This window comes from Alligator mississippiensis, chromosome 3 (assembly GCF_030867095.1).
Source record: "Alligator mississippiensis isolate rAllMis1 chromosome 3, rAllMis1, whole genome shotgun sequence".
Lineage (NCBI taxonomy): Eukaryota > Metazoa > Chordata > Crocodylia > Alligatoridae > Alligator > Alligator mississippiensis.
Genome location: NC_081826.1, coordinates 33,403,776 through 33,427,437, shown reverse-complemented (window position 1 = coordinate 33,427,437; position 23,662 = coordinate 33,403,776). Strand labels below are relative to the sequence as shown.

At 41.8% G+C, this 23,662-nt stretch overlaps 2 protein-coding genes across 9 annotated transcripts in view; one reads left to right on the top strand and one right to left on the bottom strand.

Annotated features, from left to right (window-relative positions):
- The window catches only part of OXR1 (oxidation resistance 1), a 532,223-nt gene extending 524,753 nt beyond the window's left edge, over window positions 1-7,470 (top strand). For all 8 annotated transcript variants that reach the window (XM_006274553.4, XM_014611619.3, XM_014611620.3 and 5 more), the window contains 2 exons: window positions 1,750-1,823; window positions 5,519-7,470. In XM_006274553.4, the coding sequence (XP_006274615.1) occupies window positions 1,750-1,823; window positions 5,519-5,654 (210 nt within the window). In that variant the 3' untranslated portion in view covers window positions 5,655-7,470. The remainder of the gene's footprint in view (window positions 1-1,749; window positions 1,824-5,518) is intronic.
- A 5,720-nt stretch (window positions 7,471-13,190) lies between these two features.
- ABRA (actin binding Rho activating protein) lies at window positions 13,191-22,495 on the bottom strand. The gene is made up of 2 exons (XM_006274552.3): window positions 21,706-22,495; window positions 13,191-14,677 (listed from the first exon to the last, which is right to left on the bottom strand). The coding sequence occupies exons 1-2, from the start codon at window positions 22,434-22,436 to the stop codon at window positions 14,200-14,202; spliced, it is 1,209 nt and encodes a 402-aa protein (XP_006274614.1). The 5' UTR covers window positions 22,437-22,495; the 3' UTR covers window positions 13,191-14,199.
- Window positions 22,496-23,662: the final 1,167 nt, after the last annotated feature.

Genomic DNA, 23,662 nt, shown 5'->3' with positions numbered 1-23,662 from the left:
CCAGTTGCAGCTGTTTAAGACTTCTGCTTGTTGCTTGCTTGATATTTGTAGCTCTCCTGTTCTTTTTAAAGTAGCTTTTTATGTGTGATTTTTTTTTTTCTTTCTTGTAGAATGTAAAGCTAGTGGAAGCTATTAGAAATTGGGGTGATACAATTATATTTTAAAGTTTGGTTAGGAAATACCAGTTAGGTTGGAAGTGAAACAAAAGCAATGCAGTAAAATGTGCACATGGAATTGAGGAGTTTGAAGGTCTAAACTATTGTAAAACAGTATGCCAAATGTGAATCTTTCATGTTTGACTCTCTGATCCACATAGTTTAGATCTGTGGATTTTCCCACTAATGACACTAAATGTATGTCTGGGTTCTGTTAAGTAAAATAAAACACTTGGCATTCACAACAACAATTTATAAACTTTTCAAAGAACCATATCATTAGTATGGGATAGGTTTCTTTGACATGTTTATTTGTATCTCAGTTTTGATTTTTCAAAAAACTACACTTAGCTAGTAGGTTCAATGCTAATAATTTATTTTTCTTGAAACATTCTTATATCTGAGAACATCAAGAAAGTTTAGCCGACAAGGTTCCTTGGGTGAATCTGACATCTTTTATTAGACCAACCCAAATAGTTGGAAAATAATTATTAAGCAAGCTTTCGGGTTCAAAAACCCTTCATCAGGCTAAGGAAGTTTCAGCAGTTGGTGTGTGCTCTTCCTGGATGGAATGAAAAATAAAGGAGCTAGTAGCTGGGCTGGTATGCATACAAGACAGGTAGTCAGTGAAAATGTAGATTGAGGAGTCAATGGGTGAGAGAGAGGCTGGGGAGAGGGGGGAAGAGAGAGAAGTGGGATGAAAGTGGAGAGGTACCTGGGGAGTCAGATGTCAGGCAGGTTATAATGCGTCATAAATCCAATGTCTATATTTAGTCCATGATTTTTAGTGCTCAGGAGGTTGATGAAGTGGCGTTCATAGGCTCGTCTCTGGGAAGTGTTTTGTAAGTTTCCTTTGGGGATCAGGATTGAGAGATTGGAGAGAGAGTGGTTTTCTTGTGAGAAATGTGCCCCCACCGGTAATTGGGTATTTCTATCTTTGATGGATTTCCGGTGTGCATTCATTCTGGTGCGCAGTTGTTGTCTGGTCTCTCCTACATATTTTCCATCAGGGCATTTGGTGCATTGGATGAGGTATATTACACTTCTGGAGGTGCAGCTGTAAGATCCTGGGATGCTGATGGCTCTGTTGTGGGGTGTAGTAATAGTGGGGGTGGTGGAGATGTGGGGGCAGGTTTTGCATCTCTTGTCATGGCATGGTCTGGATCCTTTTGGTGTGTTCTGAGCTTGAGGAAGTTTGCTTCTGGTGATGAGGTTAGCCAAGTTCGGTGCTTGTTTGAAGGCTTGGATGGGTGGCTCTGGGAAGATCTTTCTAAGAATAGGGTCTCTTTCTAGAATGGGTTGCAGTTGTTTGAGGATGTTCCGTACAGGTTCAAGGGAGGGGTGATATGTCATAACCAGCGGTGTGTGATTTGTGGGGGGTTTTCTTCTGTGCTGCAGCAGTTCTTCACGTGGTATCCGGGTGGTTCTTTCAAACGTGCGATCAGGAAAGTTCAGAATTCTTGAATAAACTGGTAGGTTTTCAATTAGTGAAACTATACCAAGCTGTGGAATTCATCAGTGATACTAGTTTTTTGTTGAAAATTAGAAAAATTAATTTTCAGACATTTACCTTGCCAATCTACTTTTTTATTAGGTCTTCAAATGGACAGGAGACAACATGTTTTTTATTAAAGGTGATATGGACTCCCTAGCATTTGGCGGAGGAGGGTAAGTCATAATTTTCTAGAATTTGCCTTTTTGAAGACTAGAATAAAGTGGTCTTTGTTTGACAATTATAGTAGTCTTTGTATGTAATAAACTGGTACTGACTGCTTTCAGAAGTCTCAAAGCCCAAGAATTTTTAGTGCGAATTTACAAGTACATGTGTTTAGCAATTAGCAAATAAAAAAAACCTGTCTAATATTGGTCATAAGCTCTGCTCCTGTTTTAATTAATTTGTAGGACTTGCTTTTGACTACTTCAGCAATTTTTTACTAGTTTTAACTTGTGAGGGCCCAGAATACTTTTATACCTCCTGCTTACTGGGAAAGTTTTCTTGTATGTGTAGAATAACAGAAGATATTAAAATGTATTCTAAATATATTAAGGGCATTGAAACATGAGGAGCAGCACACAAAAAAAAAATCAGTTAAGTATAACGTGAAATTTTCAAAAGGATAGATATGGAGTTGGATGTTCTAAATGTCACACATCTGTGTTACATACTAAAAGCCTTTTTCATTTGTCTTAGCATGTGAGCTCTTAAATGTTTAATGAGTTTAGCTCCACAACTTTGATACCAAATGATACCATTACCCCCAGTTTTGGTAGAATATAGAACTATGAATGTATAGATTTCATAGACATTTGGGCTGGAAGGGACCCTGGAGGTTTGAGTGCAGCCCCCTGCCCCAGGGGCAGGAAGTCAGCAGGGATCATAGGATCCCAGCAAGATAAGCATCCAAATGTGTCTTGAAGGTGTTCAAAGTGGATGCTTGACCTTGGGGGCTTGTACAGTAAAGAAGTTCTTCCTAACATCTATGAATTATGTCCAGCCTGAAACAGTCGTGGCATAGTTTGTGACCGTTTGATCTTGTCATCCCTCGGGGCGCTCTGGTGAACAGACGTTCCCCCGGATCCTGATGAGCACCCCTGATAAACTTATAGGTGACCACCAGATCACCCCTGAGCCTGCACTTTTCCAGGCTGAAGAGCCCCATGGCTCTCAGCCTCTCTTCATAAGGTCTGTTTTCCTGACCTCTGATCATGCGCGTGGCTCTCCTCTGGACTCTCTCAAGCTTCTCCACATCTTTTTTGTAATGTGGAGCCCAAAACTGGATGTAGTACTCCTTCTGCGGCCTCACCAAGGCCAAGTACAACAGGAGAATGACGTCCCAGAACTTGCTTGAGAAGCATATATGGATGCAAGCCAGCGTTTTGGTCACTTTACTAGCTGCAGCATCACATTGAAGGCTCATGTTCATCTTGTGGTCAACCATGACCCCCAAGTCCCTTTCATCTGTAGTGCTAACCAGCGTAGCACTACCGAGCCTATAAGCCTGCTGCAGGTTTTTCCTCCCAAGGTGGAGAACCTTGCATTTTTCGGTGTTGAGCACCATCAGGTTCTCATCCGCCCATTTCGTGAGCCTGTCAAGATCTGCCTGGATCACCTTCCTGTCCTCAGGTGTGGATGCTTTACCCCAGAGTTTGGTGTTGTCAGCAAACGTGGCCAGTCCGCTTCTGACACCAATGTCCACATCATTGATGAAGATGTTAAATAGTATAGGCCCTAGGACAGAGCCTTGAGGGACCCCACTGGTGACCATGCACCAAGATGATTGACTCCTGTCAACCACCACCCTCTGGGTCCTACTGCGGAGCCAATTCCCCAGCCAGTGGATTGTGGTGAGGTCAAGGCCGCAGTTAACCAGTTTAGCCAAGAGGTGATCGTGGGATACCAGATCGAAGGCTTTTTTAAAGTCAAGATATACAACGTCCATCTCTTTCCCCCTTGTCCAGGTGATAAGTCACCTGGTCATAAAAGGAAATGAGATTGGTCAAGCAAGACCTACCCGCAACAAACCCATGCTGGGTATCCCTCAGGATATTGCCTTCAGCTAGTTTGTTAAGGATGGCTTCTTTGATAATCTTTTCCAATTCCTTCCCCAGGATAGAGGTCAGGCTGATGGGTCTGTAGTTAGCCAGATCTACTTTCCTCCCTTTCTTGAAGATGGGCACACATTGGCGCTCTTCCAATCATCAGGCACTTCACTAGAGTGCCAAGAGCTCTCAAAGATCCATGCCAGTGACTGAGCTATGATGCTCGCCAGCTCCCTGAGTACCCTTGGGTGTAACCCATCAGGGCCGGCTGACTTGAAGGTATCCATCCTGTCACGGTGTTCCTTCACAAGGTCAGCTTCGATGGAGGGCAAGGAATCTCCCTCACCTGGGCTTCCCTGACCGATAGTGGGCAGAGCCGTCCCATGGGACTGGTGAAAAATTGACACAAAGTCCCATTTAGCGAGTTCGCTTTTTCCTGGGCATTGGTTGTCAGTTGCCCCATCTGATTTAGCAGGGGTCCAGGGTTGCCCTTGCTTTTCCTCCAGCTCCCCACATATCTAAAAATGTTTATTGAAGTACAGATGCATATAAGCATGTTCACACAAATTTATATTGTCTTTTCAATATAGAATTAAACCAGAGGTTTTAGACTGCCAACAGCTGGCACTCTGACAAGTACACTTTAAGAATTACCTGATCACAAAAATCAGTTTCAGAATTTTCAGACTAGCCTAAAACATAGTAACTTGCAAACTTCAGTAGTTTTTTTCATGATTTTTACATCCTTCCCCAGAAAAGAACTTCCATTCTATTCTCTCTGCACTTCTAATGCAGATGTTCTTGCTTCAGATGAGTTATGATTTTTTCCAAGAAGAATTCTTTTTTTTTAATTAAATAACATAATCTTTAAAGCTAAATGTAGATTCTGCAAAATTGAAGAGGTTCTAAAAGCTGGTATGATCTTTAAGTCAAGTGGTCCTCCCTCACTCTCCAAAAATCAAATTCTAGCGTCAAAAGAGCCTAATGTTGAGATTGTACTTCTGCTTATTAGAATTTGATTGACCATGTCAGTAATTCAGCTAAAACTCCTTTATTAGGAGGCTAATAGCAAGTATGCAGTTACTGTAAATGACTGTTTAAAAACATTGTAAAAAAAATACAAACTAAGTCTTTTTATATAATTGTATTACAGTACTTATTAATGAATGTATCCATACAGTTAGCTACATGCATTCAATCAGAACACTTATAACTGGTTTAGTAAGGGGGAGAGATCCTAGCAGTCCCGTGCTACCTGGTGCCACCAAATTAACTCATGCTAGCAAAGAATCTCCCCCTTCCTCCATTTTATCCCTCTAATTTCTCATTACAGTTTCTTCTTCTGAGCTGTAGAAACTTATCAGATCTAGCTGGAAACTGCCACACATCTTATTGCTGGTGCGCACAAACTGTTTCTCTGCTTTCCTGTCTTGTGGGTTTCCTTCTCAACCTCCTGGAACCAAGTTTGTCTAACAAATCTCCTTCCTATTGTCCACCCACTTTTTTTCTAGTGGGCGTATCTGTAGTTTACCACATTCCATCCTGCCAATCATATTATTTTCTTTTGTCTGTCACTATTTAAAACTTGGTTTCCTGAAAGAATCTCCTGCTTGTATGTGACATGAAAAACATCCCATCACCTACTTATTATCCCATTATTACAGTACATTTCAAAATTTAGTACATTTACTACATAGCTATAGCTACCCTGGAGGGAAACTGGTGTTAAGAAGAACCTAGGAATATTAAATACTAAAACAGCATTGTTGAGGTTAATATTCTTTGTCTTCATAACTTTTGCTATTTTTTTTTCTGTATTTCAGGGGAGAATTTGCCCTGTGGCTTGATGGGGATCTCTACCATGGAAGGAGTCATTCTTGTAAAACCTTTAGCAACCGCACGCTTTCAAAAAGAGAAGACTTCATTATCCAAGACATTGAAATCTGGGGGTTTGAATAAGTGTATAATTGTCTACAGGATATTGTCCCAAACCAGGCATGAATCAGTGCAGCTCAAAAAGCCCTACAAGCAATATAATGCAGCATTTTATTTACTATAATTTTGAAATAGCGTAACTTATTTTTTTTTCATCCTCTTAATCCAATTAAGTTGTCATTTTTACTGTAAGTTTAGATGCTTCTAAAATGTATATCGTATGAACTAAAACCAAATGTCAGTTGGTTTGAATCTTGCAGCATATAAAAGTCTGTTGTGGAGTCTTCCCCTTTGATGTCTTTGTTTTACCTTTGCATCTTTCTCCAAACCGTTTCAGGTGTTTCATTGAATATCAATTATGATTTAGTTTTCTTTGAAAATTGGGTCTCTAAATGGAGTTGTCCTTTATGGGTCTACATAGGAGGAAAGTGCAATGAAAGGATTTGGTATTAGCAGTGTTGGTTTTTGGGTCAGTGATGGATTAAATTCATATGGTGCCACTATTAGACAAGAAGCTTAGCATTCCTTATTAGAGTACACCTTTACCCTTATGATCTAAATTTAGTAGTGCCACTTGTCTTATTGTTTGTATTTAGTAATTACATGTCAATTTATATCATATAGCAAATATGCTAGCTGCATGCTGATTGTATTAAAGAATGTTTTGCACAAGCTGTCAATGATCTATAGGTTTGGGACAAATCTTGACAGTATTGAGCTATGCGGCAAGGATGCATAAAATAGCAGGGGAATATAATAGTTCCATTGGATTTAATTGAGAAAGCAAGAAAAATGCAGTGAACAATGTGTAGCTATAGTAGGGCATTAAAGTACCAAGACTATGAAACAGATGTATTTTTTTCAACATAAAGTGTCAGATATTTACTGTTAAACTGTTGTAGCCTTGTAGCACATCAACTCCAAAAATATAGCTTATACCTGTCCAAAAGAAAAAATAATTGTGATTGTTTTTGAGTGGGTCTATGTTGTAAATTACAGTTAGCACCAGCTCTGATTTAAAAATGGGGTAATGTACTCTAGGTAGACAATATTGTAATTCATTAGATTTGTGGAATATGCAAACTTACTGTCATGTGACCTCAAAAAAATGACAGGCTAGAATACAGTACCAGTAGCTCTTGTCCACTTTTGTAGGAAAACTGATAAGCCATTGTGGCAATAACAGCTCAACAAAACTTGTTTCAAAGCTTCTAATCTATGTTATGCAAAAAAAAAAAAAAAAAAATGCTGTTAAGTGTGACAGTGACTGACTTTGTGCTGAAATTTCAGCTATTCCAGATGAACATTGTATATTATCTTGTAAATTAATGTTTAAAAGTAGTTTTGTTATTATAGAGAAGTGTTGATTGACGGGTTGCTTATAGCACTTTAAATTATTCTAGAAATGGAATAAAAGCCAAACGGGTTGGCTTAAGTAGATGTAGTTGTATAGTACTTAAATTTATTTACTTCTTTGGAAAGTTTTAAAAACTTATTCAAAGAAAGCTTACTGCTATGGTAATGAAAAAGGGCAGATGTTCTATCTATAATATGCTAATGCTCAATATGAATAGAAATACAGGGCATCATTTCCTGTCTCTATGTATAGCTCTTTACCTTGTTAGAATACAGTAAAGTATGTAGATTAAATGTTTACAAAAATAAGGAATTGTAAATAAATTAAAATGGCTTTTCTCCCCTTTGGTCTTCCACAGCAGTATTATTGTTTTTGTGGAGTTAAGACTAACTATTAAAAAAAAAAAAATCCTGTAATGGATTTTAAGTACTATAAGGTCATAGTGATATATAGCAAATAAATCTAAATACATGTAAAATTAAACTTGAGTTTGAATTTATTCAGTGATACAGAATGTTCAGTTATTATTTCTACAGTATTTTTTTTCCTGAATAGGTAGGATTTTTTTTCTCACCATTTATTAATGTTGGTGCATACATTAATGTACAATGCAGTGTATCATCTTTTTTGAACTAGAACCAAATGCCTGGTTTCCTTCCCTCTCCCCCAGGAAATCATACAACATCATTAAATTGCTAAAATTTCAGTATGGACATTTGAATTCTTAGGTCATTTGACTAAATTCTAAAACTATAAGGGAATATTAAAAAGAATAAAACTTTATGCAGCACTTAAATAGATACGTGGCCAGGGGATTTGGATGCAAAAGTTATAGTTATTTGCAGTCAGTTGTGGGTTTTGTCAGGAGTGTAGATTAAGCTAAATGTTTAAGGCAGTTCCCTCTGGACATGAGACCCATGGTGGGAGGAGGAAGAGGGGGCTGTGCTCTACTGTGGGTCTGCTTTGCTGGCTATCCAGTGGCAGCCTGAGGTAATTGCCCTTCCTGCTACCCCCATGCATATATTACTGGCTTTTATCTTATCTTATATAATAAGTAGATGTGTGCAAACGAGCCAGAAGTTATAAACTATTAGAAAGCTGCATTCGGTTGAGAGTAAAAGAGGCAACCAGAGGTGCTGGTGAAGGGCCTGCATGATGAATACTAGCAGCCAAAGGTGCCAGCACAGAAGTACAGTTCTCCATGCAGAGGTCACAGATCTGCTGCAGTTGGAGAGCAAGGAACATCTTGCCTTCAGGGAACCTAGGCAAGCTTTTTTTACCTTGGCTCGCCCACTACTGCAGACTGTTCTGAGGAAAACTTTTACTTCAACTTTCTGACCAATGGCTCTGCTCAATAATGTATCTCATGTCTAACTTGTCCCAGGCTGCATTTAATGTTTGCAGACTCTCCTGTCAGTTCTGCTTCCCACTCTGAGGCTGTCTAAGCCCTATAGACTTTAAGGAGTTGAGGTAGACTGAGGAAAGAGGCAAAAAAGGTCTGTCCCCTACTCCAGCCTTGATTGTATGATGGATGACCTATCCCAGCTCTATCAGCAAGTCATTTTGAACTATGAAAACTGCTAGGTGGCACCAACCTGACGAGCTTTATTTCCTCTCATGTTTTCATAGGCAGTCTTAAAGTACTGCACATATGGTTTGTTTCAAATGCCCAGAATTGGCTTCTCCCTGTAAAAAGGTGTGTGGTAAGGGAGTAGAAATAGGATGCATTTTATGCAGATACATGGGCTTTTGTGCTTGGGACTCAATGCTAAGAAGAATCAGTTCCTAGTTATCCATACTGGCAAAGAAAGGCAAAATCTGTGTCCTGTTCTTGCCCTACTCCTCTTCCACTGCTCCCCAACACGGTACAGAAAACAGGAATGATGCTGTTTGTGCCTCTGACTGAAAAAGCTACGTGTCTCAGGCTTGATGAACTTAGTATTGCATCTGTCTTCAACAGGGATCCAGGTTTTCTCTTTCCTGCAGAAAAACAGAGTAAACCGTGGACTTTACCTTTTACCAGAGGCAAATGCAGATTTCTTGTTTTACCAGAAAAGCTTGTGGATTTTGCAATGAGCTCCCTGCAGGCAGGGGGAGTTCCAGCTGGGAGGGAGTGGGAGGGAGACAGTGAAATGGGACACACGACCCCAGGCAGCCTGCAGAGCAGCTCCGTCAGGTAAGTGGAGGGGGATTGAGGCCCCTGTCGGGAGGGAGCTGGGCAGGGCTTGGGCCCAGGGCCACAATTCACGGCTGCAGGGCCCCAGTGGGGAGCAGGACAGGGCCACAGGCAGCTCGTTCAGGAGGGAGAGGGAAAGGGCCGGCTCCCCTCTGCTGCGTGCACTCCCAGGCACCTGCGGCCCCCAGATCTGTATGCAGGACAGGTGTAGATTCGGGCTCCCGCCCCGCTTCCCTGCCCCGGGGCCTCCGCAGCCCAGCGGGCACAACCCAGCATAGCAAGGACATGCAGGGGTCTCCTCACTGCTGCAAGCTCCCTGCTGTCCTGGCAGTGTGTCTCCTGTGCCTGCTGCTGCTTTGAGGGGCTCAGCCCCGTGCTGCTGCTCTCGCTGCAGCACGTTGTCGGGGCAGTGCAGAGTTCACAGCAGTGAGCAGCTTCTCCACGCGGGAGTTTGCCGCCCTGCTTCCCGCCCTCAGGGCCTCCGCAGCCCAGCAGACATGACTCGGTGCAGCAGGGAGCAGCTGAGCCGTGAGGAGAAGCTCCTCGCTGCCGCAAGTTCTGCGCTGTCTTGGCAATGCGTCCCCTGCATACGGGGATGCACCCTTCAAAGCAGTGGCAGGTGCAGGGGGTACATCGCCAGGCAGCAGAGAGCTTGCAGTGATGAAGAGATCCCTGTGCAGCCCTGCTGCTCACTGCCACACCAGCTCATGCCCACATACAGATCTGGGGGGCACAGGTCCCCTCTGCCCCTCGGGATTGTGCGTGGTGGCAGGGAGCCACCCCGCCTGAGCCCGCAGCAGAGGAGAGCGGGGATAGAGGTGTGTGGACCTGGGTCCATAGCCCTGGCAGCTGGGGGCACCTTTCGGCAGGATTGGGGGAGCAGGGGCTGTGGTTGGGGGGTGAGGGGCACCAGCAAGGCTGTGAGGGGGAGTGAGAGGCACCAGCAGGGCCAGGGGTGGGGGTTGTGGGATGAGGGAGTCTTTAATTTTAGCCATGGATTTTGGGGTTTTATTACAGAATTTGTGGTTTATTTTTTTTGGCAGAGAATTTGCAATTTTTTTAATCAAGGAAAACCAGGATCCCCGGTCATCAAGGAGCTCTGCTGTTGCAAAATCAGTCATTCATCTGGGGCCAGGTTTAAAATGAACAAAGAATAAAATTGCCTAAAGAAGTGATTGCTCTCATGGACCCCCAAAAAAGAAAACAGAACTTATTCTAATGTCTGGCATAAAGTCCATGTTAAAAATGGCTTTGATTTTCTCTAGAAGGGCTGTAAAGTGAGTGCTCCAAACAAGTCACAGCATATTCAATAAAAGGAAGATTTGTACAAAAGCGTATGCTAAATGCATCCTTAGGACAGGGATCAGTAACCTATAGCCCCATGAAAAGTTGGACTCCAGCTTGCAGCAGCTCAGAGGAAAATCAGCAGTTACAACCACAGCAACGGAAGAGGCAGCCCCAGGTTTCTAGCGCCTGCCATATTCAGTTTATTCTCTTGGCCACAGCAAAGGAGGCATCCCCAGGGTCTGGCACCTGCCTTTTTATAGCTACTGTATTTACTTGAATTCAACATGAAGTTTTCTTCTTCCCCCTCCCCCGCTCCGCTCCCTATTAAACACATTCAACATAGAGGGGAGGGAAAGCCCTTTGTTTTGGCTTTGAATGCAAGGCAGGGAGGGCAGGTAGCTGTTGCAGCCCTGGCCCTGACCAGGGTTTGGGATTAGGGTTGGAATCGGAGCCGCCTCTGCCCCCCACTGCCTCCCTCACCAACCACCGCTCTCCTTCATTTCCAGCTTCAGCCCCGCTCTGCCTGTCCCCTGCCGCTGTGGACTTGGGGCTCCCTGGCCTGCTGCCTTCCCTTGAGGTCTCCATGGCCCAGCAGGCAGGACCTGGCAATGGAGAGAGTACTCCAGTACTGTGCAGCCAAAGTCACCAAGCTGAGGTGCCCCCTGCCTGCCTGGCAGCAGTAGAGGCACAACCCTGCGCTGCTGCCGCACCTCGCCTTGGCAGCCATAACTGTGTGGCCCTCCCTCCTGCGCTGGGTCTCACCCACAGAGCTGCGGAGGTGGCTCCTGCATGGAGCTGGTCCAGCCCCATTACAGCTCTGTCTCCTGCTGTGAGCATAGAAATCTCACGACCCCAACTGCTGATGCTGCAACTCCATTTAGCGTCACCTCCCACAGTTTGGGAACCGCTGATATATATAGTATTGATGCTATCTAATGCACATGCATGAAATAATAGATACAACTTTCCATGCAATGATAGATTCCTAACATATTTTAAATCATATATTGAGAGAACAATACAACTAAGTTGAAGTTAATCTGCCTTATTTGCCTTATGATGGAATTAGGTATGGATAAGTGTGCATTCTGCTTCTGAAAAACAAAGTTAACATTATTTGCTTATCAGTACTTCTCTTCACTTGAGGCAAAATTGATTCCTGTGCAGATGACCAGCTTGAGGCTCAAGCAAAATCCATAAATCTTACTAGACATTTATAGACATGCTTCAGGAGGTGGGGAGGGGATGCTTTAATTAGTGTAGCTCTGACAGCCATGCTAATTAAAGTGCCTGAAGCGTCACATGTATCTATCAGTGTCCCTGCACTGAAAACATGGCGGCAGGGGCACTAACTAAAGCTTATCAAACAAGCTTTAGTTAAAGTGGCACTTCTTCCCAGGCTGGATCCAGCACAAGGCAGAGGCAGCAGGGATGCTCATGGCAAGGGTAGGGGTAGGCCAAGCAGTTGCAGGGCATCTGCCTTTGCCTTCCTGCCACTGATGGCCACATATACCCAAGGGCCCTGCACTCTGCAGCAGACAATGCCTCCTGCTAGCCTGCCCCCTGCTTCTGGTGACCTGCCAGTAGCCCAGCAGCAGGCTGGGTAAAACAGGTCTGTGGGCCAGGTCCAGCCTGTGAGCTGTCTCTTTTAGACCCCTGCCACATGGTATATAAATAAACATGTTTCTCTTCCAAATAGGAGAAAAAACCCGAAACAAACACACCCTTCGGTACTCAAGTTAAGTACTTTATTTATGATTCTAGTGTTTTACATTGGCAACCTGTTAAAATAACAATGAACAAAATATATAATTCAATAGGTATAACAGCATTTCACGCAGAGAAGCCAGATAATTCAATAAACTATTCTTGCAAATATATATATCTAATATGAAAGATTGTATTTTAGAGCCCAGTCCAACACTTTTTTTTTTTTTTTTTTTGACAAGTAGTTCCAGCGGACTCAATGGGCTATTGAACAGGCTTGTAAATTAATTCAAATTTGCATCTTTGCTAAATTTACAATAGGCTGCTGTGATTACAATGTAATATCATTTTCAACAAGATTTACTATAGGAGCATATTATTTGGTTTATGAATTATTTGCCTAACAACATCTGAGGTCTGTTTCATTTGCATGCGAAATAATATATATGCCCCCTAGGAAGTTTAAACTAGAGTACCTTTAACAATAATATAGCAGCTTTTGTTTTAGTCTATTGAGACAAAATGTTTCTATGCCTTTTTCTTCTGTAAGAAGATGTTTGACCTTTCAGTTTGAAAGAAATTATTAAAGAAAGACATTTCATTTCTCCTCATTCTTAACTGCATGTAAATTATTTGCCCAAACTTTTTTCTTCCTAAACAGACACTTTATCCTGGTATCTAATGTCTACAGTGAAATTTGTATACTTCAGACAATATGTAATCAAAATTATCCAGTAAACTTAATATACAAATGTATATACCAATACTACAGTGAAGTAGAACATAGTCTATAAACTACACAATATAAAAACACAATTTTGAGAATAAGCATTTCTTTAAGACATATAGGGCTCAGCTCTACAATCTTAACTCTCCTTGAACACTGATTGTACTGAAGTTTTACCGCTGATTTCACTGGAATAATCTAATGTGAAAATAACTGTAGTGCATAATGTGAAATGCCAGTTTACTGATAGACTGATAATGTATTCTGGTTGTATAGTTAGAAGAGCATTGCTTCCGTCTTCCTGGACCAGTGAAGCCATTTCTACCAGAAAAGGTTCCTAGCACCTTCTTGGCTCTCTGTGAATAATGATACAAAAACCACACTTTGTTCCTGATATTAGGCACATTTAATCCCCCTATATTTCTGTAGACCTATTGAATATAAATTATTTTCTGTCTAATGTAATGCAATAAATCTTGTGTTAGTGTTTACTATCTGTTTAAATCTTGTGTACAATATTTTTCTGAAAGGGATGTAAACCTCCATTCCATCCATTTCTCCAAGTCATAAATATAAATATAGAGCTGTCTAATAAATACTTAGCAATTTAATTATATAGCCCTTTTTGTAAAAAGAGACAAAACAAAACTAGTTTACCATAGTTTGTGTATGAAATGTAAGGGAAAGCTTCACAGGTACAGGGCCCACCATTAAAACTTCAGCCTCTCTCAATAGTGGCCACATCATTATCTGCTGTAGCATTTAGCTATATTTAGAACAGGAAATAAATGTGGTTGCTGTAACAGTAAATGCTAATGACCAGTTCAATCAAATTCCATTTGCAGGCACTTACTTAAACAGCTGGGTTTTTTTTTACTTTCTTAATTGTAAAATCTGGAAACGGGACTGAACGGTCAGTTTTATAGATCACAATACTGGTCAAAGTTCTGTCCTCAGTAAACTTCTGATCCAACATGAGAATTAAATGCATTTCTTCTACGGGATCTTGTATGTGAAAGAAAATCAGATTTGGAATTGATCTGGAGCTACCTCTGTCAATTTTGTTCTTCTATTTATTCTGGTAAATTTAACACATGTATCACAGTTTTTAAGCTAATAACTTTGTAATCCTGCACAACCTGTTGGTACAAAGAGAACAGCAGGAGCTTGCTGTAACAGGAAGTAATTTTGTGTGAATGTAAAGCAGCATTAATTTATATCTTTTCTGCATCTTTTCAACTGCATAGTACATTTTCTCTGGCACTGAGAAAAAACTGACACATTTCAAGTTGTACCATGATGGCGAATTTTCTCGTTATGCCAGTAAAGTAATAATGACATCATCATCTCTGCCTTGCCATAGCATTTCTCCCTCAAAGTCCACCAGCCCATGCTTTCTAGCTCTCATGAGAATGCCAACAACCTTATCTGAAATACGGACGTATCTCTCAAAGAGTTCCCCAAAGGTGACCTGAATCTTGCCATCACGCTTTGGCTCAGCCATTGATGCAATAATAAAGCACATGTCTCTCATCTCCCGGTGAATATGGGCTTCCGCTCTCCTGGCCCTTTCAGCTGTTTTAGTTCCTTCTTTTGGATAACCATAGCCCTCATCTCCTTTGTGAAGACGTGTAGACATGGCCATCTGATAATCGAATTCCTCACTGAATGGATTCAGCTTTTGCATTATCACATGCTGGTCCGCCCAGTCTTGCCATCTGCACTTCAGATTGTTAACAGGTCTGTATTTCCTGTGGGCTTTGTTACTAAGTTCTTCTGTGAACCTGCTTGCACTTAAAGAAACAAAGATGGTGTTTGGATACAGCATTTCATCGCTCTTAAAGAAGCATTTGTTCTATTTATCTTTTTCTTTTTATTAGATGCAGCCTCTATCCACCCAAAGTACTAACACTAGGTGGCATATTTTCACTAATTCTAACATTACCTCTTCAGCTATGGACTGAATAAACCTGTCTCAATGTGGTATTTAAAAGCAATGCCAGCTTGATCTTCTATAAAATACCACCTTTACTTTGTATCAGTACTTTTGGAATCAAATTTTCCAGCCAACATTAGCCAAATGCCTGTAACTCATTTTCTTCAAATCTACATCCTCCCTTAAAAAAGTCAGTTCTTTGATTCTCCTTTTATATCAGGGCCCTAGAAATTGAAGTGATATAAACTGAAGATTCAAATAATGGAAAATACAAACATTTCCCCGACAAGTATTCAGGACTGAAAACCTGGAGGTCAGCATCTGAAAATCTGCTCTTTTTCCATCCATTTTGATTTGATTAAAACAACAATGCACACAAATATCAGATTAGTGTGATGAGCAGAAATGAGGAAAATAGCTTCCTTTCACTGGAGTAAACATGAGCTTTAAGACTTTGCTCCCCCTATCAAGTTTAACTGACTCTCTTTTGTAGCAGGAAGGGGAATCTCATTGAGTATTGTTTTGACACCCACCCGTTCCATTCAGCCTTGTGCGTGCTTATAATGTCCACACCCACAATGCCATTCATAGATAATAAGCCCTATCCTGAGATGCAGTAATATTGCACAAAGGGCCAATCAGGACGTGCAAGCAAAAATAGTTTGAATTCCCTAATGCTGTTACTACCCTAAGGGGTGTTCTAAGGCAGGGGTGACCAACCTGTGGCATGAGTGCCAGAAGTGGCACAGGCAGCCTGTGTGTGTGGCAGGGCAGCAGATCATGGAGGGGGCAGGCAGCGCAGTGGCAGAAAGGGCAGGGAGCAGAAAGCAGAGCAGCAGATCAGGCAGGAGAAGGGGAAGGAGAGCAGTGTGGCACTCAGGGAGGGTGCAGGGTTAACTTGTGCACACCTGCCAAAAGGTTGGCCACCCTGTACTCTAATGTATTCAGTTGCAAGCCACAAGGCACCAAAATACAAGCAATACAGCCATACTCCCTTCTCTCTGATCAAGCGCCTGTCCCCTGCTAAGCCAATAGATGGGTGAAAAGTTCTTGGTTCTGTGTCAGTGGAGGGCACCAATGGTGTGTGTCATTCCCGCCCCTGAATGACAGTGGAATTAGCTACCAGTGCTGTGGTCCAAAGTGCAGAAGAACTACATGCATAGCATTTTAAAGCACTGTTTTGCTTTCTTTGCTTAGTGATCACTGAATCATTGAAAATGAGGGAAGGGTATGAGGGGGTGTATGTAGGCATGTATGCATAACAGAAAGGCACTAGCAGGAGAGCATAACAATATGCATAACTGCAGTTCTATCAGCAAACAGACCAAATATTCCCCTATAGAAGCTAGTGACACGTAGGGAGTGAACACAGTGAGCTTTTCACCTTGAGTTATTTTTCATCATCTTCCCTGGAGGGAGCTCATGAGGCATTGTGTGCTGACAGACATGTAGCTCCCCGCTCTAACTCATGACGCTTCACAGAAAGCACCATGAGTTAGAGCACCCCTACCCCCTTGCCCAACAGATGTTCAGTGTTTGATCAGGGGTGAAGGGGAGGGGGGTGTCAAGCTCCACTTGGGAGCTGATCCAGCCAAGGAGCTGTCTGCCTGCAGCCTCTCTCCCCTAGCCGCTCCCTCCCCTCCCAGCTCTGGTGCTGTCTGCAAGGAGGGAGGAGGGCTGCACTGCGGGCTGGGGCTGGAGTTTACTCAGCCTGAGCTGGTTGGGGAGAGGTCTGGGAGGGGCTCCAATCCACCCACCTCCAGCTCAGGCCAGGCAAACCCCAGCATGCAGTGCACTCCCCTCCATCCTGAAGACAGCGAATGGGGCAGGGCTGGGCTGCCCCAATTGTGCACAGGGACAGACAGAAGTTAATGAAGGCACTCTGCTTTGGAGTGCCTTCATATGATCCCTCATTACATGAGGATTAATTTGTTGCACAATCGTCCACTTTTAAAGCTCTTTGCAGCTGTGCACTTCTATCACAGCACAGCTGTAGGGTGCTTTCGGGGAGCCGATTGCACAACAGCTGCTACTTCTATCAAAGCCTCATGTTTTATTGCCACAGAATACAAAGGGAATTTGGTTCCTGGGACCTGTAGCTCTCCAGAGATCTTTAGAGGTTATCCACCTTTAATCAGCTTCATTTCTTCATCCCATTGAGCATCCTGACTGCCTACATTCCCAGATCTCAAAAAGGGAAGGTATTAGGTGGAGGGAAAAAAAAATCAGGACAAGTTAATGCTGACTGTGCCAATAGTAATTTACTCTGACAGCCTCCAGGGAGTCTGAAGGGCAGAAAACACCAAGGAGAGTGACTGTCCCTTTGTCATTATAAAGTTTGTGTCCTCTCCCTTTTGTCACATACCAGGATCCTGTAGAAGGAATTTGAGTATTCAGGGGAAGTGAATAAGGTTATATAGCTTAACTCTGGAGTCTGGCACCAATCTTTATTTACTTGGTGTTTTGTGCATTTTCTCTTCCCTCCTCTGTTCCCACTTAGTTCTTTGATCCTTTTCCAAACTAAATGCTGTGATCACCTTTTCATTCTAGTCTCCTCCCTGGCTGCCTGGATTAGCATCACTGTATTTCACATTTGCCTTTTAACTTCTGTTCCTGCTGTGATATTCTAATTCTCACCATAAGTCTTCTGCAATACATTCTCTAGTATAACGCTACCTGCTTTGCACACTTCTTTTTATTTCTATTGTCTGCTTTTTTGAGGAGCTTTGTAGTAAATACATTGACTTCTAGATGTACCTTTTTTTTTAAACTTACTCTTTCTCTCTTATTTTTGTTCAGGGCAGAGAACCTGTCTTCCTGTGTGCACTTCACATCTACCACACCGGATTCCTGATTCAAACTAGAGCCTCTTAACACATTATAAGTAATAATAATGTGGTCTATTAGCCAGAATGTGAGCTCTAGGTGACCTTAAGAGGCTTGTTTTCTTTTGCACAGTCTATACATGATCATTTCCCTGGTTTCTCTGAGTGCCTAACACAGAATTTTTAAACTTTTTTTTTCATTTGTTGCAGTTTTGTATATTGCTGTAGCTGTCTTGCTTGCAGGGGCAGACTAAGTATTATCGTGCCAGACTGTAGAATTAGCATTCAGTCTACTGGGGGATCAGCTTGATTCCAGCTAGAGTTACTGCTGGCATGGATGAGGGTGCTGATGTGAGAAAAACTTACTGGCACTGTGTGTTCCTCCTAACACTCGGGGGAAAATAGGAAACTGTCTCTTTTTTTACCAAATAAATAAATAAACAAAGATGGGTCTGTTATTAAAAATAAGCATTTAAAAAATCCAATTCTAATAATCTGCCTTATTCTTCTAGGCAGATCTCAGTAAGGCAGAGAGATATAAGTAATATAAGAGGTGCTACTGAAGTCATTTTCACTTCAGTCAATATGATTAATTTTCCCTTCTGCTAGCTAAGTGCATAAATGTTAGATGTATGAGAAAATATTTGAAATGTTCAGCTGACTACAGCAGAAAGATAGGTAGGTACTTTTTGCTACAGTTATATTTTATTTTTATTAATACATTCATTTTAATTTGTTTGGGTTTCAACTAGAGCTGGCCACATTATTCTTTGCAAATAATATCCCTTGCAAATTTACCCTTTATTCCACTAAGTTTGTGAATTCTCCACATGGACATCCTGATTTTTGAGAATGGACAATTCGCATCTACTCTCCAAATACAATGCATGATCAGTTTTCAGTCTCTAGGTTACCTGAGAACTGTTTCATATTGACTATTAGCCATTTACTATTTATGGGATTACTCACCTGTGTAATAGGGTATTGTTCTGCTCCTTGGTTTGAATAATTTAAATAGAAGAATGAAAAATAGTTTATAAGTCCCTTCTGTTATAAATTTTCAGCTGTTTCTTTGTGCAAAAAGTTGTGAAACACATGGACCTTTTAATGAGTAGCTGTTGGTTGTGCTAAATACCTCTGGATAACTAAATGCATGGCCCTAGCCATAGCAATGATGCAGAATCTATTTGCAGATGTATCCATGAACGTTCTGGCATTATTCCATCAGCTCTAGTTCCAATTTTTGAAATGGTGATGAGGATGCCATATGAACCCACTGGCCTGAATCTCTCCTGCCTCAAAATCTTGCTGCTCCTTTACATTTTGCTAAGTGAGTTTAAAGTGGGTGGAAGAACGCTGAGGTTCTCATTTAACAGTGCTTTACACTCAACCTGCACTTCCTTGGCCTAGGTAGAGATGACAACTTGTGATAAAAGGTTGTGGAAAATGAGACCCTGCTGGGTGATGATGACTTCTAACAGCAAAGGGCACCACTACAGAAACTTTTCCTCCCTCAGGGAAACCTAAAGCAGAAGGCAAACTCCATAAAGGATCCACTAATGGATCATCATTAAAATGGTGGAGGAACAAGCATTACAAAAGCTTAATTCAGAGACTCTGAAGTGTCTTGTATTGGAATTCTCTGGGTTTGAGGACACAAGTTACCATGAGACACAGCAGGGCATGCGGATCAGTTATTCCACAGTAACTGTCCATGTGAAATCTTTTGCCCTGTAGTAAATGTTTAGTAGCTTCTACCTCAGTGAAATTGAGGTTAACTACCTTGCATTTATAGCAGACACAGCCACTTACTACAAGTTCACTCCCTGGCTTTCCTTGCACTAACTTTTTTGCCCAGCACTTAAAGATTAACATGGTAAGTAACATGGGACTGAAAGAGACCTCTGGGTCACTGAGTCCAATCCCTGCTATTGTAAGCAACTCCATCATAAACATATTTTGCAAATTTATCCATCTTAAAACTTGTTATGATTGTTTGCTTCTGCTACTTCTGTTGAAAGGGACTTACATTTCCAAAAGCATGTATTTCAGCTTAAGGCCCATCAAAAATGAATGTAACTTAAGCTCTTATGTGAGTTAGATGCATTTGAGACTCTAAGCCTTAAATACCTAAATGCTACCAACTTCTGTGGGAGTCCGGCATCAAGGTCCATGGCCATGTAATAGGGCATAGACTTTTTAACCTTGATTCAAAGTTCCCTAGGCATTTGGAGCAGTCCAGAACTTATCCCTTGGGCTTTTTTATTTATTTATTTTCTGTTGCTCTATTTCTATGTCATTTCTATTATTATATCTATTATTTAGCAGAGCCCATGCAGCTCTACAAGTTTCCTGATTTCAAAGTTTACAACTTACTCATGCTTGCATGCTTTCATGTGGTATTCTTTAGCAAAACCAGGTGCTCATTGCAATGCATGCTTTGTAACAAGTATTTTTTTTTTCGTTATACTTCCTTTTTTGCAGTGCTTTTTGCTTTGTTGATCTTTTTTTCTGATAGGAAAATGATTATATATGGGAAGGGCAGGCTGCAGTCTAACTCTCTATAGTCTACTTTTACAGGTCTCAATGGGAGACCTCCTATGGAGTTTTTTGAATTCAGCACGTTTTAGAAGTTCAGCCAGAACCTATTGCTTCTATTGGAGCTGCTTTGTAGGTGAAATCTTGTTTATACTGAAGTGAGTGGGAGTTTTGCTACTGATCAAGTTTGGATTCAAACATCTCAATAATTTGGTAACTCGAATCCAAAATTAACAAGCAGTTGTTGTGTGCAGTCTGCAAAATGGAATCCTGACACATGAATATTTCTTAAAGTTCAGTTTGGTGCTAAGTCCACCCATTTGGACTTACTTTTTAATTCATATATTTAAAAAGAGTGTTTAATCTGCTGCAGTTCTTAAACTAAATAAGAGATTCTGTTCCTGGTGTTTTCCTCCCAGCAGATTACAAGAGATCTTCCTACACCTGAGGTTGTTTCTGAGGATGAAATGTTATTTTGTAACATTTGATGATAGTAGTTTTATGACTTGCTGGGGACTTCACAATTGACAATTCATACTTGGTATTGAATTCAGTAGATGAATGCCAAACACACTGTATCTGTCTTGACTAAATATCCCAGTAAGGCCAGTTCCCAGTCTCTAAGTTATAATAGATGTTTACAGAAAAAATCCTGTTTTCATAAATGCTCAAAATATGCTTGGTTTGTCCAGAGTGGCTTTTGATTTTACCAGTACTGAGCATGGAGACCCTAATTTAGCAAAACACCAAAGCAAGTACCTGACTTCAAGAATGGGTTGTAGTCCACTGCTATTCAATGAAGCAGTTAAGGCCAGATAGTTATGTGCCTACCTTCCTTGAAATCAATGGGACAAAGGTCCATTGGTACCCTACAGTAATCTGGCTCTTAAGCATATGCTTAAATACTCTGCTGAATGGTGGTCAAAAAAGGGCCAGATGTAAGAAGAGAAAGGTTAAAAGTGAATTTTTATTGAATTTTGTGGGTTTTATTTGAGGAAGTATTTATAAACACTCATTCTGCAGCATGTGCCTAAATCTAGTGTCTAGCACATGACATTTCCTGAAGTAACTGGTGGCTCTGGGCATATAATTAGCCAAAGGGGCAAGTACTGACTCATGAAAATCTAAATCCTTGGCAGTGTCTGACACTGAAACCTCAAATTGCTGCTCCCCCTTGAAAACTACAAGCCTTATTTTTGCTTTAAGCAACAAACCTGTACCAAAACTAAGTACAGTTAGCATTTCCTACATGGAATTTGCTGCCTCTTTTAGAAATACTTGTCCTTTCAATTCATGCAACAATTCATGCAATTTGTGCTAGCCAGTTCAGGTGGGGGACAGAGAAACAAGGAAGAGAGGGTTGTGTATTTCTCCTTTCCTTAAAACTTGGTAGTTTCCCTTTGGCCTTTTCTTAGCCAGAGACATTTTCTTCTTGCCACCCCTCTCCCTCAGGGAAACTCAGACCTGTCTCTGTTACCACTGACCACCAAGGTAGCACCCAAGGAAGCGTGTGTTTACTTACAGTGATGCTGTGGGTCTTTTAATTCTCACAGTGGTCACCTTTTCCTGGTCACTGTCTTCTTGTTCAAGTTTATCCTCTGCTTCCCCCCAATAGCCACTGTCTTCTGTATCTATGCTGTCATTTCGGCACTTCTGCAGCTCTGACTCTTGAACTTTGTCATCTTGTTCCATCAGTCTCCAGCCCTTGGTCAGTTCTGACACCAGATTTGAGCACTTTCTCCTTCTTGTAGGAGACATTTTGCCAGTGAGGGTTTTGTCGATAGCACTCAATTCCTCCCTGTGCCAGCCGGTTTCAGAGCTCTCATTATCTTTCTCATATCTATTACTGAGGAGGCTAATGTCATTCCCTTTTTCATAGAGTTTACTTACAACTGTTTTGGTCACTTCTTTAGTTTTAATGTTGAGCTTCCTCAGAGCCTCATCAGATTCACTTGAATCCTTTTCAACATCCCCTTTTGTCACTGACTCCTTTGTTTGGGACTCTTCTTCAGCCTTCCCTTGGCCTTTCTTAGCAGAAACTGGCCATCTTGAGGACAGTCGTTCTTTTCGTTGATCAGTTGTTTTTTCTTCTGCGTTGGGCACCCACCCTGAGGGCTCCTGAGCTTGCTTTGTGTTGTGATCATTTGCCCACTGCTGCCACCCTCGTGCTAAGCTGATGACAAGGCTGGCAGTTCGGAGCTTTTTGATGGCCCTTTTAGCGGTTGTAGCTCTTGGTTTTTCTTCTGGAGGCATGCTGTCTTTTGATGTTGGTGGTGCTGCTTCTCTGCTTTGTATGTTAACCACCTAGTGAATGAGCTTCCTAAAGTGAATAGCTTCCAAAAAACAGATCTACAGGGATTTAAATAGAAGCAGGGGAGTGTTGATGATATTGGAAACTATGTGAAGCATTTCTCATGAAGATATAGTACCCTCGCTATGACAGCGTTCTTTTTTAAAAATCTCAGGGCTTGCATTTCATCACAGTGTATTGACACTGGAAAAGGTAAACAAGGGTGACACAGTCTGCATACTCTTTTGCAGCAGCTCTGGTGGAAATTACCAGTTGCTGTATTTCCCCTCCTGGGGGCTGTTCTGTCCTCAATTTGTTTGACACCAAGCTTTTAAAGAAGTGTTTGACTTATGGCAAAGATATTTCACAGAAAGCTCAATCCCCAAGACGTTGAGCCACATAGTGCTATGTATGAAATGTAATCTTAATCCTACAGTGTTAACCCAGATGTTTCATTTGGATATGATAGTTTAGATATACTTTCTGAACAGATTATTTTTAATAATCACTTGCATCACGAGCAGGTCCAGGGAGGTGATCCTCCCCCTCTACGCAGCATTGGTCAGGCCGCAGTTGGAGTACTGCATCCAGTTCTGGGCGCCGCACTTCAGGAGAGATGTGAACAGCATGGAGAGGGTCCAGAGGAGGGCCACTCACATGGGCAGGAGGCAGCAGGGCAGACCCTACGAGGAGAGACTACAGGGCCTGAACCTGTTCATCCTCCACAAGAGAAGGCTGAGGGGGGATCTGGTGGCTGTCTACAAATTCACCAGGGGGGATCAGCAAGGAATAGGAGATGCCCTGTCCCTCGGGCACCACACAGGATAACTAGGAATAACGGCCACAAGTTGATAGAGAGCAGGTTCAGGCTAGACATCAGGAGGCATTACTTTACGGTTAGTGTGGCTAGGATCTGGAACCAACTTCCAAGGGAAGTGGTGCTCGCTCCTTCCTTGGGGGTCTTTAAAAGAAGGCTGGATAGACACCTGACTGGGGTTTTATCACCCCAACATCCATTCCTGCCCAAGGCAGGGGGGTGGACTTGATGATCTGTTTAGGTCCCTTCTGACCCTAGCTACTATGATACTACTATGATAATAATAATCCATGCTATAGATTAAACTCAAGGAAATCCAGTAGACATTTAATTATTCAAGGATTTTATCTATTATATTAGCATCTATCTATT

Bases quoted from the DNA above. Each gene is read 5' to 3' on its own strand.
- ABRA (XM_006274552.3), bottom strand. From the start codon at position 22,436: ATGCCTCCAGAAGAAAAACCAAGAGCTACAACCGCTAAAAGGGCCATC. The intron at 14,678-21,705 runs GTAAGTAAACAC...TGTTTCTTTAAG, and splicing joins AAAAGACCCACAGCATCACT to TGCAAGCAGGTTCACAGAAG.